We start from the raw sequence: 21,277 nt of genomic DNA on the forward strand, positions 1-21,277 counted from the left end.
TTCATTAGGTAAACCTAGGCTGGATACAGAATGTTCCTGTTGTTCCAGTATATATATATGTGTATTTTGTTGTTAATATTCACCACAAGTATTTGAAATATCCCTGCATCGGATTTCATTATCAAGGCTCAAAAAGTTGTGTTTTCTCTGCAATATCAGCTCTTACTATACTTGAAGGAAAACTGCACTTTTTTTTTGCACTTTTCAGCTCATTATTGCATGTAATGGGACGCACAAAGACGACTATAACTATCAATTCAATACCAATACCCAAACTAGGGTGTTTTTTATACAGCATTTATCAAATATTGGTTTCATGTTCAGGAAAAAATCGATCGATATCGATAATTATCGGACATCCCTAACCCAAACACTTTTTTGCACACTAAAGGATGTGACTTTTGGAGCAGTTTTAAGTCATTTGGAACAAAATCAATCAAAATCATCAAAAAATAGCAGTACTTTTGAAAAATGTCTGGGGTTGAATGTGGTAAAACACCTCCAAAAAAACTCCAACATGGTTTAATAACAGGGACATTCATGATAACGTGTAATATTTACAGTATTTTGGTCCTTTTGAGCAGAACCGGAACCTTCATGGGTGCGTTGATTTCACATAGAAACAAGCGCCTACACCTAGCATTAGTGTTTACCATTACGTGCGGTAATGAGCTGTCTCTTTTTATCTGTTTTTATATCTTTAGAATGCACAGAAAAGAGGAAGACATACAGACATGTGTTCATGTTTACCAAGGATTGTGGATGATGGGCCAAAATGTTTTAAAAAGTGCAGTTTTCCTTCAAAGCAGACAAAATTCAATTTGTTTTGTCAGAGGTGAATTTGCATGACAACAATGTTAATTGTTTGGATTGAAGTGGTGTTGAATTTAGCATTTTTTAAATGCCATTTTAGGAGGTACTTCAGGCGTTTTTGTTATATGAAATGTTATGGATTAAATATAAAGTAGATACTCCAATTCTGGAGTAAATCGTAGATATAACGCTTCTAATCATTATCATCTTGATTTGATTAGTTGTGCCTGTGTCCTGACATGCACCTTTCATTTTGTTAAATAGTGAAAAAGCCTTCATTCCCGCCGCTTCGGTTTCAAACACGATCCTATAACGCAACAGGGTAATATTTTACGTAAGGGGTGACTTAAGGTGAGAGCCGCCAAACATACCAGTAGTAGTTATTAAAATAGCTCTTAAATATCCATCTCGACTTTTAAAGCTACTTGCGCCGTGATTGGCCGAGAGGTGACCACGTGGTGGAGCGCAGTCAGTCTCTGTGCGGTGCCTCGAGCCAGCGCTGAGTGGAGCCTGTCTGCCAGCAGCTTCAGCAGCGGCTCTATCTGGATCCTAGCACACTCACTGACAATTAAAGGAGGCCCCTTTTCCTTCTTATTCCCGCGGATTATTGTTCACCATGGGCGACAAAAAGAGCCCTACCAGGTAATGCGACCGCCTGTTGAGGATTTTACACTCGTTCGCGGCGCCACGGGCTCGATGTTTGGACGCGTTGCCTTCACTCGCGGATCGTTTCTCCCATTTTTCAGTTGGTATGCCACTGCTAGCTAGAACAGTGCAGTCACTATGGCGGCTTCTCGCTCCCTACAAGCCAGTCACTTAACAAAGGGATTTTTTCACAGGATACGCCTGGCATTCTCCGAAGGGCTCTTCCGTCTTTAGGAAGTGTGCTAGGCGGTGCGATGTCGAATTCGGCATTGTTTGTATCGGTTTTCTCGGACGACATGTTCGGCTTCGATGCCGAAAATTCTAGCATCGTCTGCTAGGCTAACTGCCGATATACAAGTCGCACGGTCGTCCGCTTGGGAGCAATTATGACATTTTGCTAACGAGGTGCACTTGGCCCGACTCGAAGCAATCATTTCGGACAAACCCCCGTTGCTTTGCCGCCGTACGTGCACGCCTGCATGCAGCTTTGAATTGCGCTCAGAGGCTGTCGTGCCCCCCGAAATCTCCCTTCTTTTTCATAATGCGAGGAAATGTGTCAGTGGCATTTTTTGCAAACTAAACTGACCTTAACGTTTGTGCTGTTTTAGGCCAAAAAGACAAGCTAAACAGACCGCCGACGACGGCTACTGGGACTGTAGCGTCTGCACCTTTAGGAACACAGCCGAGGCTTTTAAATGCAGCATCTGCGATGTGAGGAAGGGCACATCAACAAGGTAACGTAGCGCTCCCTCTCTCTCTTTCTCCTTCCTCCCTCACTCACCCACTCACTCCCTGCTCACTCTCCCTCTCGTCTATTTCCTCCCGTTGGTCTGGAAGCGGCAACACTGCACGACCTTTATGGGACTGGAAACTTGGATCAAGCGTTTTTGTGCTCGTTGCGCGGGACACGGCCACTTCTGCATCCGCAGGGATCATCGCTTGTTGGGTTGTTTATGTAAATCTTAACATGTGCATGGTTTCTGACACATTGGTCGTTGCATCTCCACAGCAGAGGTAAGGGTGCATGCTTCATGGGAGGAATCTACAGCAGCAGTGAAGTGGACAGATGGAGAAAGTGCAATGTGGTATAGAACAAGGTCACAGGCTTGTGTGTGTGTGCATACCTGTAGTGTTTTTCAATAATGGTTGAGCTGGGGTGGCATGAAAAATTACAATCTTGATTCATGCTAACGTGATTACATTATCCTTAAGATAACGCACTTAACCGTTTTACACAAGGATTTGAATTGCATTGTCGGCCAACACTTCCTTTTCACTCACCGTGTCTCTCCATGATGTGCTTGAATGGACTGTGGCGCAAGCGGCCATGCCATGCTTTTGACTTGTTGGATTATTTTGTCTGTATATGATATTTCCATTGAAAAAAAAAAAGTCCTCCATCCGCTGTCCTTCAGGGTCCTTATATGAAGAATGGAAAAAGGATTGATGGATATTTCTTAACCGTAACAATTAGATTGATTTAATCAATTATCTAATGAACAATTTTGGTATTGGAGTCATTGTTTTGGGAGTTAAAAGTGCAAATATCCTGCTTTAAGCCCCTCAAATGTGAATATATTGTTGTAGTCATCAATGAAAGCAGACCTGTTACCATTGTGTTTTAGGCCAAACTAATATATTCTCACGTGAATTTGCCAAAACGGTGCTCAACATTTGTGCTTCTTTTCTGATATGGCTCCTATTTAGGGGTGTCGCGACACGTATCTCCTCCAGAAAAAAAGTGTCTCCGCTTGTGTGTTAATACATTTGTTAATCATTCACACAGTCAATGAAAATGAGCTTGATCATTTTTCCGGCTTCAGTATATTTCTATTTGCATGCGTGTCTGTTTAACTGATCCCCTGCCTCCAAACAGACTCACTCTGTGCATTGGTTTCAGCACCTTGGCACGTTCGTTCCATAGAACAACGGTATGGATGGAGTGAGCTTTTGTCAGTCATACAGCCACTTTGTGTCACTGGGTGCAGGCACGTCCACTAGTATACACGCACAATGCAGTAAAGTGTAACGTAGTAGATTGCAACGTATTGTCATGTTTTAATATTTTTTTCCCATTGTGCTTCTCTTCAAAGTAATGTTAATGTCTCGTCTCATAGACCCAATTGTGTGTCATCTCAATCTCTTGAAGTGTCTCGTGAAACCCGTAGTTCCTATTGGTTTGATCCGTCAAGGCCCTAACCGATTATTTGATTAATCGAAATAACAAGCTTCTGATCAAACGACTAAGAAAATAATTGTAATTTGCAGCAGCCCTAATAGCAGGACAAAGAGTAGTCTAATAAAAAGCGGGAAGATTTCCGCCCAATGAATCTGAATCTTGATTCAAAGCAAGAAAATCGTCATTCAGTTGTTGTTTTTTTTTAATCACGTTGTACTTTGTGCAATGACAACAAAGTATTCTATTCTATTTTAATGCATCATGTCAACCGTGACAATAAGTGCTGTTATGACATTTCTCATGAGAAACGAATGACTGAGTCACTTGATGGGATTCTCTTCGAGTTCTTTCGAACAACACCTCCTCCTTCCTGGCAGGGTGAATGTTTTTATGATAAATAAGCGTGTGGCATAAGTTTGTTTGCACATGTCATCAGTCGTGCAATGAGCCAGAACTGCAGATGAGTCATGTGTGGTTTCTCTGACGAGTCCCTTACATTGTAACCTTTCCAGCTGTGGTTTTACAATGAGTGGTTTGGCCACTAGCCCTCAGGACCGGGAGAGCATGCCTACGCTGGGTTTACCCAAGAATCCATAAGACGGACTTCCCTCTTAATTGTCCGCGTCCCCCTCCCCCCGTGCTTTTCTCCAGCTGCATGTCGCTTAAGACGGCAGCCGATGATGCATGCCGAGCACGCTTTGTAAAAGCAGGAAGCAGAGATAAGCTTGTCATAGCCACCCTGTCATAGTGCCTTGGCAAAAGCCCAGTCGTTTGGATTTGGCCAGTGACATGACTGAAGTGCTTGTCATATAGTCTAGTTCTGTTTGATCTAAGAACAGAACCTTTGATTCAGGCAATTGTTAGGTGGTTGGGAGGCCTTTCATTTTAATGAGTACCAGCGCTTCCCGCTGAATTCAATTAAATCCGCAAAGGATTTTCCTGTGATGTTGCCGTACCCGCATATCAGCTGTCTTTATGCTAGTGTTGAAGTTGTCGCATATTGATGTGGTATTCTTTACTGTTCTGCTCTGTGAACGAGATGCTCTTTGAGTGCTGTTCATCGGTGGGCGGGGGGATAACCTGTGTGCAAGCTTACTGCAATATGACCATCCCAGCTTTTCACTGCATGTTTGTGGAGTTGGAATGCCGCTCCTGTAATCTGCGTATGTTGGCCCAATTTGATTTCATAGATAGGACTTCCAGAAACCTTTCATGCCACAGCAAAAACAGAGGTATGTGGTTATGTCAACTACCATTTAAATTACAATTAATTAACAAAACTAAGCTAATGAAGGTGGTTGAAGCCTTGACTCGCGTGTGGATTTGGGTTGACCCACATAGATTAGATTTGTGGTCTGAGACTCGGGATGACTGCAAATCAGGTTTTCATTTCATGGCCTTACTTCAGTGCAATTGTTAACCGGCATTGAAATAGCCGGTGAGGGGAGCTACAATAGTCAAGAGGATGGCATGGTTCCCTTGGACCAATAAAAGAGAAACTTAATAGGTGGACAAGATACTTGGCCAGCCCTCGGTATGCTTGGGCGGAATGCCAGAGCAAAGTCTGAGTGTGAGGAAACCCGGGGTGCTAATTAGCGTTCTTCTCCCCTGCTGTATTTTATCAGAAGATGGGGCTTAAATAAACATACTCCGCACTTAACGGCAGACACTCAAGGCTATGTCTGCATCCTCATTTTTGCTCTTGACAATTCAGAACTAAACTGCATTTATGAGTTGGAGCAGTATTCTCAAGTCCTCCTTCAAGAACACGTTTGTGTTAACATCCTAACTGTGGCTATCGTACGATTGTGTGACAAAATGTCGAAAATTGGCCTCTCAAAGCCTGAACAGACCACCTTGTTTCTGAATGGATTGTGTTTGACCTTTGAGCTGTTCCACTGTAGACAGCAAGTCGAGCGTGAATGCACACAATTTCGAATAGATGGGTAATATTGACAAAGTACGGGATCTTGAGGGAATCTTTCGTGTCCACTGCCGTCACGCTCATTAATTAGTGTGGTCAATTACTGTTTTGCTTCATTCAAGACACACACCACACCATGTATTGGTATCTAAATATCCGGTAGTGTCCAAATCGTCACGATTAACGACATTTTGTTGAGTGCTAGCCACTATCTTTTTATGAACAGTAACCTTTTTACATGTTTTTTGATGATGTGGCAAGGATTTAACAATGCGAATAAAAAAAGCACATTTTGATTTCACCTTGTTGGGTTTTTAGTCAGACGGAATGTGTCATATTCTCGTAACTGAAAAAATATCGGTGCCCAGGCAATTAACATAAACACAATTCAGGCTCCATCCAACGAAAATCTAACAGATATAAAGCACTGGAACATGCGTTTTGCTGATAGACTGGGAGAAGCTCACACCTTGACAAAGTTGGACTAGTCATAGGGCAAACCAGGTAACTGTAGGTCATGCATGTTTAATTTGTGCTAATAGAGGCAAGAATGTGTGTGGTGTGTTAACAAGGGCAAACTCCGGCTGTGACAGTCCCTCCCCCATCCGTTTGCTGGCTAACGAACCTGTTGACCCAGTCCAGCTCAGTGATGTAACTCGATACCCAAGTAAGCTAAATCGAGCCTCTACTTCTTTTGACTCTTAAACAAGAAAACCTTCTGCCTTTTGCACCTGACCCCACAGCAAATGTACAAGCCCACAAGGCGTGGGAATCAGCATCCTCTCTGCAATGCAATCACCGTTAAAATCGTTACACTGTGCAGTTGTGCATTCGTGTGCTTTGTGGTAGTGTTTGGTGCGCACCTCAAGCAGCCCCGGGGCCCCGGGAGAAACCATTAGGAGCCCTCTAAAGCTGACAAATGGTAGGCATCACAGGATCTCTTAAGGTACCTCAGTCTCTTGACTGCTGCAATGTTGTGTTATCTCTCTTTGGCTCACTCATTTCAAATTGCTTCCATCTAAGTCAAGTCGGTTCTGAAGAAAGGTTCCTCAGAAGCTGCAGCCTGCTCTGTGGCGTTCTTTGTACAGTTGTGTTTGGGACATAATTACAGTATAACCATGGAGAAATTAGGTTGCTAGTAAAATATCAACAGGGGGGAGAAAATCAATTGTTGAGGGGGCAAGAAAGTGACACATTTCAATAAATACAAATGCAAAAAGACACAAATGTGTAATTACACCATTTTAACATGACACTTCAGATAATAAGACACATTTATTTCCAATCTCCAATGAGACTGTACTACATTGCTACATTAATTTGGTATACTAATGTTATACATAACTCTTTGTTGCTTCCCAAGAGATTTACTGTCCAATTCATTTTTAAAACGTGGATAAATTCAGCTCATTGGTATATGGAATGCATATCATTTGAAAACTAGCATGTTTACATGCATGCACACATTCACTGTATTACCGCCATAGTTCATTCTGTTGTCACACTTCTCTGTCAATGCCATCTTACATGCACTGGCTTTAATTTGATCCTTGGTTAAACGCCGTGTGCCTCTGATGCACCAGTGGAAGACTTTGGTCGTTTGAGCTGGTTTAGCTGTGTGTTTCTCTTACAGTAGCAGGACAAGTGATGTCACGATCTAAGTGTACACTCTACACGGTGGTACACTCGGCTATACCAGTTATAACCAGGGCACGCCATTCCATGTGAGTGCTTGTCCTTGAGATTTATTGGAATTATTAGTAACAGAGTCGCGTGTGTACATTTTTTGTCTTTGACATTAATGGAATTGACTCATTATAATCCACAGATTGCACCACTGACACATTAAAACACATTGTTTAGAACAATGGCATTACGTAAGAGGACATGCTGGCACTCAATTGATGTCTTTACTTCCTAGCACACACTCCCCTCCCCCACTCTGTGCCCCGCTCAAAGGAAACTGCCTTTGCTTATCCAGCATTATCAGCATCTGTACTAAAACCATAAGCAGGGAGGGGTGTGGAGGACACCCTAATTGTTACATGCTAATTGCCAGATTTGAAAAGTTCTTAATTACTTCATGGGATTTGGCGGAATGTAAGTGATTAAATACAATAGCCAATTTAGCAGTCAAGCAACACAGACAAACGCTGAGCGTTGAATTGCAGCACCTCCCATTGAAGGCAAAGATAAAGCTACGACAAAGTGAGGAGTCTCTGCAGAATTCATAAAAAGGATTATGAGGAGGGGGGGTATTTATATGTGTAGAGTCACCACTTGTTGAAACCTATGGAAGCTTATACAAAGAGTGAACAGATAGGTTGAGGTGTGTGTGAGTGTTGCAGAAAAGTGGGTATGGATGGCTTTAAGGGGGATGTGCTCATTCAGCCAAGAGTCTCTAGGGTCTTGAAAGCAGAACGAAGCACATCATTATCCAGTGAAGGGGGCACAGCCAGTCTCTTCTATTCCAGCACCAGGCTTGCGATGGGAATCAAATACTAGCACATTAAAAAGCCACTATACTTGCTGGGTGGAATGAAAAGCCACTGAATGAATTGCTATTTTTCTCGCCGACTGAATGAGATAAGCCAATGGAACTTTATGAGGTCCATATGTGTAACAAATATGGTAGCCCCGTGTCTCACCTCATGAGTCTCGTACTGCCCGTTCTTTTTGAAAGTGTCATCCTTGATCGGGAATGTGGGAAGTCTATGCATGACGGCAAAGCGCACCCTGCTTTGCAACACTTGAGAAGATATAATGCGCGGTGAATGTGATATCTGGAGGCAGGTTTTGTTTTTAACAGTCAAACATTATTATCAACATTTTTGGGCCCGATGAGTTCTGCGTTTACAGGATCAGTTGAATGCACAATCGCGTGGAAAAAGACATAATCTGAATGAAATGCTGTCATCTTGCAGAGAAGCAACATTTGTCTGGGGAACTATTTCCCTGGCGGACCGCTCAATTGAGGATTTTATAGCAATGTGTGCCGAGGCTGACATCCCATTAGAATATGAAATACTGGGGGGAATTTGGCCAATGATTTATTGCTTCAATAAATGTAAAGACATTTTAACTGTCACAAAAATACACCCTGTGCTGGTAAAATAAGTGTAAAAGGTAAAAAAAAAAACAGGAATTAAAAGATATCATAGGGCCCTATTTAGTTGTCCTCAGCAGACATAATTGCTGCTGAATTATTTAGTTTGCAAAGTTACTTGAAGTTTCTGCATGAATGTTTTACACAGCAATTTGTTTTTCAGCATCAAAACAAATGTTTGTGTGTATATATATATATATCCAAATGTGAACTTTAATGTTTTGCTTTCTCACAATCACTGTTGCTGTCATATGAATACGGATCATTCTAAGTGGATGTGTGCCTTGCAAAGATTTTCTTTTTGCCAGAATGTTTTTCAACGTTATATTCTTAAAACCATTATAATCATAGTTACAAATTAAGAAAGGAGTGATATAATTGATATATTTTCTCCAATTCATTTGCGCTCTAAAACTGTGGTTTCTGTTTGTTTGGCGGCATTTGACTTTCAAATGTGAACAATGCCGCTGATTCAGCTGAAAGGATAGTGACTAGCAATTGACTTGACAGATGCAAAATGGTGTTCGGCCGTCTATTGACTGATCACCCATGCAAACAAGAGGTAGTAACCCAGCCAGTGAAGGTTAGAAGAGTCCCGGCAGCGACCTACTTAAAGCCATCAGGATTCAAGGGAGGCAGTCGTCAGAGCTAATGCACAGAAAGAAAGTGAAGGCAGGCGCAGGGAAGAAGACAAAGGAGAATGACGGAGTGGCATCGAAGAGGAGGGATACAAATGAGTGATTGTGAGCAATTTGACACCTTGATGTCGACGCACCTGGGACTTTCACGGCCTGAAAGGTCAATCATGGAGTGAAAATGTGTCTTCATCTCATCATCTGTGCAGCGCGTACGTCTTTAGTTAATCATTTCTGTCTTGTACAGAAGTTAGTTGACCCTCCAATAAGTCACTGGTACCGTGTCATTTTGTTTAGGTTGAATACATGATAAATGAAAAGGGATGCTCCTTGTATGATGTTGGGTGGTGGGAATGAAAAGCATCCTTTTCTTCAGGTGCTATCCTCATGTCACCTTCCCAGCATACTCACACATGACTTTATCCAATTGATTACAAGATGTGACAACCGTCTGCAGATGCCATGGACTTTGGATGCATGCAGTTAATCTTGAAGCATCTTGCCAAGCAGTTTGCTTTGAAGCAATTTATTTATGCTCTGGGGCAAAGCAACCCTGAAGTTATCCTAGCGATGATCATCCAACATTCATAGATTTATACAGGCAATTTGAGTGGCTTGTTAATGCAAATAAAACAGGTCTGCTGCAAATCGCTGCTCAATTATACGCCACAATTATACACACCGTCCATGCTTCTACATAATACATGAATAAAAAAAATGTTCGGAGAGATGAATGCATGATGATCATTTGTACTTGATAGAGATCTTTTGTAGCAAAACAACCACCCGTAGCCTCCTAGGACTGTATGTCGGATGCAGATGATCTGATGGGATTTTACTAGTGGGTGAGCCTCCTGAAAGGAGCCCCTAAGTGAGACACAGACAAGCATACCCTGCATTTTCCACCTTTACTTTAAACGACCCTCATCAAACAACAAAGCAATGTTTACCATAATGTTATTTTATTGTTTGAATTTTGACAAAAGCCAGTGTGCCAGTATGTGCTACTCTTATCACTACTGTACCACTGGAAATGTACAATGTAAACATCAACTTTTGGTGCAATACTTTGCAAACCACTGCAGCTGAAAACGCAAGTTCCACCGTTTTGTTTAATCTCTTTCATCATCAGCAGAACGCTTTTGCATGTAACAAAATGGCGATATGCAAATTGGCTGAAATTGACATCAGTTGGTGATTTGTACACAACAAATGCAAAGAAAATATTTGACAATGCCTCCCCTCTTTACTCAGTGTGTTGGCAGTATGTTTTCATTCGGTTATCACTTTAAATCATAGTTGTCTGTGCGAAATGGCACTTGAAGTGACAGAACCCTTTTTAATGAAGAATAGCGAAATGTTCTGGACGGCATCAGAAGGGCAGAAGTGTTGACGAGCAAATTAGCCAAAAACTAACTTTTGTGCTGGGTAAATTGGTCTTTTGTTGAAATTATCTTTCTGAAAAACGTACTTGACAAGGATTGTGTGGTTATTGGTTGAACGAGCCAGTCTGTGCTCTCCGATGGACCGTCCGTGGACGTATGCTAGCCGTGCTCTGTCTTTCCACTCAATTTGTGTTTTCATCCAGTGCATTCACTCAGCCTGGCAGGAAATGATTGCTTGTCCTCCACAACACTTGAAATAAAAGAGCTGTGTTAATGAGGGCTTTCCTGTTCCCTCCCCATCCATCACACTTGCTTGCCCCATTAATTGCAGTCTCTTAATTCACGTACTTCTCTTCTTACTCCAGCTACTTGGAGTGGAGGAGCGCAATCACAATTACAGTGACGATCATTACCTATTTTAGCACATTACTTACATTGTCAACCTTTGTTTTGCGGCTAAAATTGTTTGACATCTTCTAAAACACATCATTTCAAAACAGTCTTGGAAGTATACCACGAGCAAGGAGCACCATTTTGGCTTCAGTACCTGAAGTGAGCAGCGTAGGTAGTGGTGCTCCTTAAATACAGGTGCCAGTATGACTGTGTAAAGAGCTTTTAACCTCTGATGATAGTCATTTTGGGGCATCCTGTGGAGAAGGACACAAACCCTTACAATAGCAGATTCGAGGAGTAAGCACAGGACGATCTGTCAATGGTCTGTTGTCGTGCAAAGAGGAGGTAATATACCATACAATGATTTCCCACTGTGAGGGTTTGCACTCACTCAGTGTGATTCCGCAGGAATGTATTGGCAGCAGCGTGGCGCGGGAGCAATTTCAACAATCGGACCCATGAGTTCACTCCTGGTCCTCTTCCCAATTCCATTGAGTTTGCATCTTGCTGCAAAAAGATACAGTAATTAGTCTTTATACTGAATGTTATTGCCACTATTGTAACTAACATGAAGTTTATTGCCCACACCATTCATTTCCTCATCTGCTTTATACTGTGTATACAAGGATGTAGACTGTGACATATATTTCATATATGCCATTAAAAAATGTCTGCTCCAGTGAGCTGCATGTGTTTGTGTATGGGACGGGTTGAAGCAATGGCACATTGCTATCCCATCTGTTTGTCGTAGTCCACCATGAATAGCAAACAATCCCTGACAATGTTGTGTGCCATATTGTGGATTTAAACAGTTTCACACAATTTGTGTGTGGTTTCCCTCTATTCTATCATTTTGGTGTGCAAATCTTGTGGCTGTGTAGACAGGCGCAGACCTGAAACGATGTTTTCACCCCCTGGTGTTAAACAACAACAACAACAGGAAGACGCAGCAGGCACCAAAACTACTTATGTGCCAGAAAAATGAGGTTTTCACTCGTTTTTGTTATGCCGTTATTTAACAGCTCATTACCAGAACCATAAGAACAACAAATCTATGTCTTGGCTGGCTGCACTTCTAAGCAAAGTCATTCTAGTAAAAATATGCTGTTTTGTAATAGACTTGTTCATATTAGCAGTGACAGTTGTGGGTCAGTAATGTCATTACTGTTGGTGTTTTTATATTCGGATGTACTTAATTACTGTGATTACTCGGTGTGGCAGGAAGATGGTATTGGTGTGTGTGCAGCTTGTTGCACTGTCGAGGACAGAGAGGCATCTGCGTGTTACGCTGTCAGACGTTGGCGAAGATTATGGCTGAGTTCAGTAAACCTAAAACGCAGCAGCGTCTCCGTTGGGACCCTACAGGACAAACACAGCATGCATGTGTTTTCAACGCCACACTGACTTTGTCTACACTTTTCTATACTGTAGCTGGGTAGGAGCTATAGCATTCTAACTATAGAAGTGGATTGTGTTAGTTTTTGGTTTTCCCTCTAAAGTCAAATTCCACACTGCTGAGAAGTTTCTGTTCTGTTTTGTTCCCAATAATGGAAGCTGCGTCTGCTGGCTTGTTTATATCATTGATCATAATAATTGTTTGCATGTTTCTTCTACTGTAAATTCTGGACTTAAGCTGCTACTTTGTTCACACACTTTAAACAACGAAGCAGCTAATTTATGCCTAAAAGAAGCACAGCTCCCATGATGCAGATTCAGGAAGTAGTCAAGTGGATGCAAATTTGAAGTCTTACATAGCGATCATATTTTGATCTGACAAATCTCAAGTTTGATCAAGTGTAGCATTAGTCTCAGGTCACGCTCATTGAAGTTAATTACATTGGGAACACCAGTGTAGCGGCAGCCTATGGTGGGTGTGGTTTATTAGTCTGGAATCTACAGAAATTATCTGCTGATCCAATCAAATTGCTTCTGGCTTGTGCTTCAAAGCTCTCAAGGCCTGCAGCCCCGCTGCTATGTGATTACAAAAGAATGTTAACGTACAGTGCTGTAAAGGTATAATAAACACAAACAATTCAAATAAACATCTGTAAAATAATTGGTCTGTATTCTGGTAGGCAGTGATGAGTAGACAACAGTAGCTGTGGTCAAGTTGATTAAAAATGTAAATCCCATCATCACCTCCGGGTGAAGCAATGGGCTTCATTACTGTTGCACAGCAGTGTCTGTAAATTAAATGAACAGTAGACAAAGAGAGACATTTGGTGCAAGAACATTTTGATCTTGAAATGTAGACCTAATCACAATACACATTTGCACAGTTACAGTACAATGCAGACTGATGGTAAACGTTTGCACAGGTTGGCATAACTACGGTAATCTGGAAGCCCATGATAGATATTCCAAATGCAGAGCCAGTATGGGGAGAGTTTACCTCCATATGAATATCTCAATGAAACCCAGTGATGGTCCCCGTTGGGTATTTGACGCAAAGATCCAGGGCCATGCTGGAACAGCCCATGTATCATTATCATTCATCACAGCTGGTGTATTGATCGAGAGTAGTGCGAGCATCTTGACATGATGCTCTATTATGGCCCGATTGATTGACTTGTGGTCAACTACTTGACCCCGCCCACTCCTCAAGCTCAGGCGCTAGCTGTCTGTCAGCAGGAGGAGATTAAATGATCACGCTGGGGCCATACAGAGATAAGAATGCTCATCTGACTGTCTGAAAAGTGATGGCCAAGAGTCGATACACTTATCTCCAGAGGAGCCTTCAAATGCTTCTTCCACTCTTCTGACCTATAAATGCAGTTAGAATGTTGTATTCTCGTGTTAAACAATGCCAAAGTTCCAGATAATGAGGATTTGGATATGAGCCCTGAAGGAAGTTTGGGATGGCCCTGAACGCTAAATTTCAGAGGGCGTTCTAACACAGGCGGCTTGTGATACCACAGATTGCCGGGCTTCCTTATATGGACGTGTTGCTGTAGGCCAGATACGCTCTCTGCCCTACCCCAAGCTCTGCTTCTATGTTTACGCTGTTTGGAGTTACCTCGCAACAGGCACAATCAGTCCTAACACGAGCTACTGTTAGCACCATAACCCATGCCAAGCTAACTCTGAAGCCCCGACGTCAGTTTTTGGCCACCTTCTCTCGCACCGGAACACACTTACAGCAACACACACGAGAATGAGTCTTATGTTGTTTAATTGTTTATTTTCTTTTGTTATGCCGACTATTTGGGGTAATAAGAGTGTAAAGGTGACTGTAGGGGTGTTATTTCATGTCTGGAGAGCTCCAATGTTGAACTGGATTTAAGTCATAAACAGGTTTTCTATGCTCTCACTTGGAAAATAAATATTCCATTTACAATGAAGGAATCCTTCGCAGAAATGTAGTTTAGCATGGTCGGGTCTGGAATGAATTAACTGCGACAAAACTGCGTACCCCTCTCTGCCCATCTTTTGCGTATTTGCTGAGATTTTGTCCCCTTGTGCACAATGCCCACGCCCACTAGACTTGTTGCCACTGTTTATAAATACGAAGGAACGAGTGGCCATCCCCTAGACTGGTGTGTTTATTGATGCACAGGAAGCGCCAGCTCGCCCGTGAGCCTAATGAAGACAAGCGGCATAGAAAATGGACGCATAGATGAATGTTCAAACGTGCTACAGGAGCAGGAGAACAGCTGTGTGTTACCTGCAGAGCTTCATCATGTCTCACTGAATCTCAGACTGTGACAAATGGAGCCGTCCTTGCTCTAATCAGATTAGAGGACCTAAGTGATGTGTTGCAAATGTCCCACCTTGTGATCCTGTACATCTATTTTATGACCAAATGAGATTAGCCCTCAAACAGAGCTGTGTCAAAGCTTCCTCTATAACAAGCGAGCGTTGGCGCCCTTCAAGCTCGCTATACATTCTCGCCCCTCGCCGGTTCGCGTGACCACACAGCTCCATCGAGAGGCTAATCCATATTTGCCTCTTGGCTCTCCTCCACAGGAAACCCAGGATCAACTCCCAGCTGGTTGCCCAGCAGGTGGCCCAGCAGTACCCCATGCCTCCCCCGCCCAAAAAAGAGCGACGGGAGCGGAGCGAGCGCACAGACAGGGAGCGGCCAGACGGTGAAGCCGAGCGCGCAAACGGGGAGGCTCGCCCCGAAAGTGAGCGCCCAGACATAGTGAGGCCCGAGGGAGACGCCCCAGACAAGGACCATAGCGACAAGGAACAGCCGGTCCAAGACAAAGCCGACAGAGAGAAGGACATCAGCCTGGCCATCACGAAGAAGCCGGGCATCAAAAAGAGCAGGTGAGTGGACGCCTGGGTACTCCAGATACTTGCTGGGATGTGATTGGCCCTCACCGTTTGTGTCTGTCCTCTCCCAGACCCAAATCAGACAACCATCAGAGCCCGCCGAGCGACAAGCAAAGTATACAGTCTGGCAAATCAGTAACCAAAACCAACAAGAATAATCACATTTCCAGGTTAGTAGCACGCAGCTAGCAGCGCAGCAGCGCAGCAGCGCCTCGCATCCAATCTCACGTCCTCTTTCTGCTCAAGGCCCAAACTGAAGAACATCGACCGGAGTACGGCCCAGCAGCTGGCCATCACCGTGGGCAACGTGACGGTGATCATAACAGACTTTAAGGAGAAGAGCCGCTCCTCGTCCACGTCCTCGTCCACCATCACGTCGAGCGCAGGCTCCGAACAGCAGCACCAGAGCTCCGGCTCCGAGAGCATGGACAAGGGCTCCTCGCGTGCCTCCACGCCCAAAGGGGATCTCTCCGTGGGGCACGACGAATCCTTCTGAGGGCCCGCCACCCCCCCGCCCTCGCCAGTTTCTCCCTTTACCACGCCCACTTCACCCCTTTTCACTGTTGCTTTCTGGACACCGTGGATCCCAAAAGGGGGAGAGACTTACCTTCCCCACCCTGGATGCTAAGGTACTGGCTGGAGGAGGAGACTCGGATACACGCCCTCGTCGGCAACTCCTCCAACGGCAGAGGAAAAGCAGAGCTGTGGTTCAAGGCCAGACACTTGTACGTATTGTTTTATATTTCAACGTGGATGTGGGGCCGAGTCCATCTTTTTTTTTTTGTCAAGAACAATTCTCCGACGGGCACAATAACCACCATCCTTTTATTATTCTCCGTACCCTTATTTATTACCTTGTTGCACCTGTATACTTTGATATTTCCTTTTTTTATGTTGAAGCTTTGCTGTGTAGCTCTGCCCAACCATCGTATCCTCAGTGTTTTTATTGCAGTTAAAAACTATGCCAGGACCCCCCCCCCCCAACACACACACACACACACACAAAGGTGCTAGATTCACTGTGAAAGGTTTTTTGCCCAATCGCTCAATGTGATGATGACAAAAAATCGTCACTCCCTTTTCACTCTGAACACTGTTGGGACCTTCCTCCCCACTGGCGTTGGATCAGAAAAAGGTCGCCTGAAGGCCAGATGCCCGACTTTCGACTCGATTGTCTATAATCTTATACAGTATTGTGTGTCCTTAACTGTACAGTGTAGGCTGTTGTGTGAAACACTAAAAGCTGTCTATTTCCTCCATTCCGTACTTCAAATCTTGGCTTTTCCGAATGAAAGGTTGAAGTTGTGCGGCTCTTAAGTTGGAGTTTTGTCTTGGAATGGCTGATTGGGACTGTTGCACGCCGTCCCACTCGGTGAAACCAACACTCTTCAACCAACCCTTGTTTCGTTTTTGTTGACGCCTCGATACGTGATACAGTGGAACCTCTGTTAGTGTCATGAATCCGTTCCAGAAAATCCGTTTCTCACTGAAGCCAGATATGAAGCAGAATACTTTTTTTATATAGTTTTCCATATGGAAAACCATTTAAAATGCATATAAATGATGAATGAAAGGGATAAATGAGTATTTAACATAACTTAACTAGGTAGGAGTTATTTCCTGTGTTCAATAGGGTTTCACACCTTTTATAAAATTGCTGGGACTTGAACCTTTTCTTGGCTCCATTGTAAGTTATTTGGCCGCCGCGATCAATAAGAAAAGCATAGACTAGTATCGTAACTGTGTTTGCTAGCAGGGAACTACAGCAAACCATGATGGAGCTGGGGGACAAATGAACCGAGACAATCTTTTTGCCAGAACTCACGATTCCGGATTTGTGCTAACATGGACGTTTTGTGCGTTAAAAAAAATGTTACTAACGCGATTGAACTCATTTGTTGTGTTGTATTAACAACACAACAAAACACACTGTTTTGGCCATGAACTGGAAATGTCTGCCAACCGTGGCTTAATTGTTCGATGAATTTTCATCAGGCGACGGAGCAGGGTGGCGGTGATTACGAGTTCCGTTTTCCATGCTAACAACCCGCTAACAGCGGCGTTTTGGAATAAAGGCACACAGTCGGACTCTCGCAGTTTATTAATAACCTGAATAACCGAGACCATATTTTTGACTGAGCTTGGGGACAATGACTTCCGGTTCCGGATTCCCTGCTAAAATGCTAACAATGTCTTGTGATAAAAATATATTATGAACAGTTGAAGTCATGCAGTTTTATGAACAAAACGCTACTATATTGGATGTTAAACGACTAATGTACGCAAACCGAGGCAAACATTTCCTGTGAATTTCAGCTTCCAGTTTGGATTTCCACGCTAACACCCTGCTAACGGTGACATTTGGTAATAAAGACACATTTTGAACACAGACTCTCACTGTTTAGTATTAACCCGACGTACGCTAACCGGGAATGTTTGCAAACCAAGTTTTGGTGGTAATTTTCTACTGGCGACGGAACTGGTTGACAATTCTGTGTTCCACGGCAATATGCTGGTAACGGACGTTTTGCGGTAAATATACGTTCCGAACACAGTCGGATTTGGTTGTGTATTCATAACACAACAAGATGCTCACTAGAATTGTACGCGGCATTTTTTTGATATGCTAACTCGGGTTCCACTGTATAGAAACGAGTGCAAAAACTTTTTTTTTTTTTAATTTGAAAAATGAATGAAATCCTTTTGTAGTAATGGAAAGACTCCAGTCATTGAAGGTAAAAGTGTTGCTGTGGTCAGTAAAACACAATCGCTCTTTCAGTTCTTTTACAACACAACACTTATTTAAAGGTTGGATTTCACCTTTAGCTCATAATACTAGAACAACCTAATTTCCTTTTCAACTGTATGAAATTGTATAAAGAATAAATGTGTATATGATATCTTAGTTTTATTTATTGAAGGACCAAAGGAATTTCATATTGACATACATAGATGAATAACAATTTGAAATGCAATTACTGCAATTATCTAATGTTTGAGATGAATAAAGACTAATATAATCATGTAAATGGTGTTTTATTGTTCACTCATTGTCACGGCAGTACTTGTGCCCCCACCCCCAAAGCGCGGGTGTTTAATTTGTATTTTCAATCATACGTGTCTCATATCTTTTTGTTTCTTCTTCTGTGTAATCATACTTTATTGAGTAAAACTATGCCATCAGTGTTCAAGGTGGGGAGAGAGGCCGAGTGGGCCGGACAATGTCCAATTTGTACACCCGAACCACCCGCTTTTGTATCGCAATCTTTCCAAAAACTGGCCCGAAAAGCCACGATTTCACCTGCCTTACCTGCAGCCACATGCAAGTGAAGGGTAAATGAATGACTCTTGGCCGTTTGGAGTATATGACGTGTATATACTTTTAAAAAGGTGCAAACACTATGAAATGATTGAAGCTGAAGTTTTCTTTTTGGTTTTTTTTTTATGTTCCCCGTTTTTCTTTCCGCGCAAGCAGTTCTGTTCTTGTGTGCGACCAGTAACCTTAATTTACTGTGTAAAGATGGTTACATTTTTTTAGCTTGGTTTGTCAGAGACCCGAATATAGAATGCTTGTTTACTGACTGTATATCTCTAACCGTGAATTTCCAACTCAGTGTATTATACAAACTCATTTCTTCCTATAAGATGTCTTGTACAACGCTTTTAAAGCTTATTGTTCCGTTGGGGGAAGGAAAAAAAAATGTCGGATACAATAATCCATATTTTTGTTGAATTTTTTTTTTTTTTTTTTTTTGCATTAGTTTTGTTGAACTTGGAGCTGACGTGTCATTGTTTCCTCTTGTGAAATGCTCACGTTTGAGTTTTCTGGTGTGGAAATGTACATAGCATTTTCAGCACATCACGGCTTCTTGTCCAGCTTCTGATGTTGAAATGCGACATGTTCCTGGCATGTGCACGACTTTTGCGCTGATAGGCTAACCTGATCATTTTCCTTCTCGCTTCAAATAGAAAATGTCTATTTATGAATTTTGCTTGTAGTTTTTCACAAATAAAATTGTTGAAGTTATCTCTTAATTGTCTTTATGTGTCGTGTCTTTTCAGGCACCAAACGCAACCAACGGTTAGCTTCTCGGTCGATTAATCCAATGCTTGTTGCGATTAATCGAGTCATGGGGTCTCTGAGGGCCACTTAAAGGAAAAAGTACGAACTTCAGCCTTTAGATGTTTTTTTACCAATATTTCAACTTTTTTCTAAAAAAAAAAAAATGTAATTTTAATGTCATATTTTGACTTTATTTCCTAAAATGACTTCATTTTGTTTTGTTTCTCACACTAGTGTGACTTACAGTATTTTTCCTCATGACACGCTGATAGAATTGCAATTTCGGTGAACTACAACATTTTTCTCTTAATACTTTTATTTCATTCATGTAAATAACTTTTAATAATAACTCAAAAAATTTTTTTCCCATTTTTGCTGATGATTTTCCAAATATTTCAACTTTCCACTTAAATAATCTTCAGATATTTTCTTGTCATCATGTAATGACTTTATTCCCATAATTTAAAAAAGATAACCTAATTTCTAAAAAATGCTCAGATTACAATATTTTGACTTTATTCTCCTAAAATTGGCATTTTTTTCTCATTTAATTACACCATTTTCCTCTTAATATTTTGACTTTATACTTGTAAAATAACAGCTCATATCCTTCATTGTTGCAAATATCTTGATTTAATTTTCATATTTCTCATCAAATGACTTTTATCTATTTCTTTGTTTTTTGTTGTTTTTTTTTACATTTGTAGCTATTTCAACTTTCTTCTAATTATCAATGTTTTTAATGATTACTTTTTTCCAACATTTTTCCAAACTTCCCAACTTTATTTCTTGTTTTGTTTGTTTTTGATAATACTTGATAATACTATTTGATAATAATAATATTTGGTAATACTTTTAATAACTTTTTCCTTATTAGTTCAACCTCCTGCTACTGCAGTTGTTGATTATTGGATAATTGTCGCAGCTCCACACCGAGGCACAGCGTATGGGCACCAGACTGTTTGTGTGTGTGTGTGTGAGATGGCCCAAGTGTACTCACACGTGACACCAGAGAGACCAGAGACCGCACGTTGGCAAGAACTCTCAATCATCCATCTTCCCTCCTGAGGGTGCTTAGCAGGCCACTAATGTTCCATCTTGAACTTCCTCTTCAGCCAAAAACCATCCATCATTGCTGTGAGCGGCACAAATAGATTGGCCGCTACGTGTTCATGGGACAGAATAATATGCACCGTGGGGGTGTAGCGGGGGTAATATTTACCTTTGATGGTTTTCATTCGTATTGTATTTTGTAATACTGGAGGCCTCCAGCGGGGAGCGCTTTTGAGCTCTACTAAGGACACTTCTCTTCCTCTCCCTCAGTGGGTGAGGAAAGATGGTGACTTTCTATTTTTACTGAAATTTTCCACTTTTCATTGCATTTACATTAATTCTTTCTCATTAGCACATCACATGCCAGAGAATAAGAAGGTGTAGCAAGAGGGATCAGTGCTGACAAAGCCTCGTTTACACTTGCATGCACTTTGTCCCCCAGGACGGAGCCTGAGGGCCACGTAGAAAAAAAAACATATCTGACAATACAATAATATATATCACAACAATATTGGAAAAAAAATAAATAAAAATAATTTCGATTTTTTTTATTTTATTTACGGTGTGACTTTATTGTCATTATAGTGATAATTTATTCTTGTACAACTAATATGATCATATAATATACCCGTTATCAAAACAAGTTATTGTTAATTTGCAAGATTTTCAAGATAGAAAATGAATACTCAAATACTCATTCTCATTTATTTTTATTAAAAAGTGTGCAGTTTTTGTAATGTTAATAATTTATTGTATTAAAAAAACAACTTTATTTAGCTAATATTGGGGGTTTATACTCATCA

General features: G+C 41.8%; 1 protein-coding gene across 1 annotated transcript; it reads left to right on the forward strand.

Moving 5' to 3' along the window:
* Positions 1-1,271: 1,271 nt before the first annotated feature.
* Positions 1,272-19,385, forward strand: rybpb (RING1 and YY1 binding protein b). The gene is made up of 5 exons (XM_058087646.2): positions 1,272-1,455; positions 2,067-2,192; positions 15,047-15,352; positions 15,430-15,528; positions 15,605-19,385. Exons 1-5 carry the CDS (start codon positions 1,430-1,432, stop codon positions 15,852-15,854), a joined length of 807 nt encoding a protein of 268 aa, XP_057943629.2. The 5' UTR covers positions 1,272-1,429; the 3' UTR covers positions 15,855-19,385.
* Positions 19,386-21,277: the final 1,892 nt, after the last annotated feature.

This window comes from Doryrhamphus excisus, linkage group LG11 (assembly GCF_037039965.1).
Source record: "Doryrhamphus excisus strain RoL-2023G ecotype Guam linkage group LG11, RoL_Dexc_Guam_v1.1, whole genome shotgun sequence".
NCBI lineage: Eukaryota > Metazoa > Chordata > Actinopteri > Syngnathiformes > Syngnathidae > Doryrhamphus > Doryrhamphus excisus.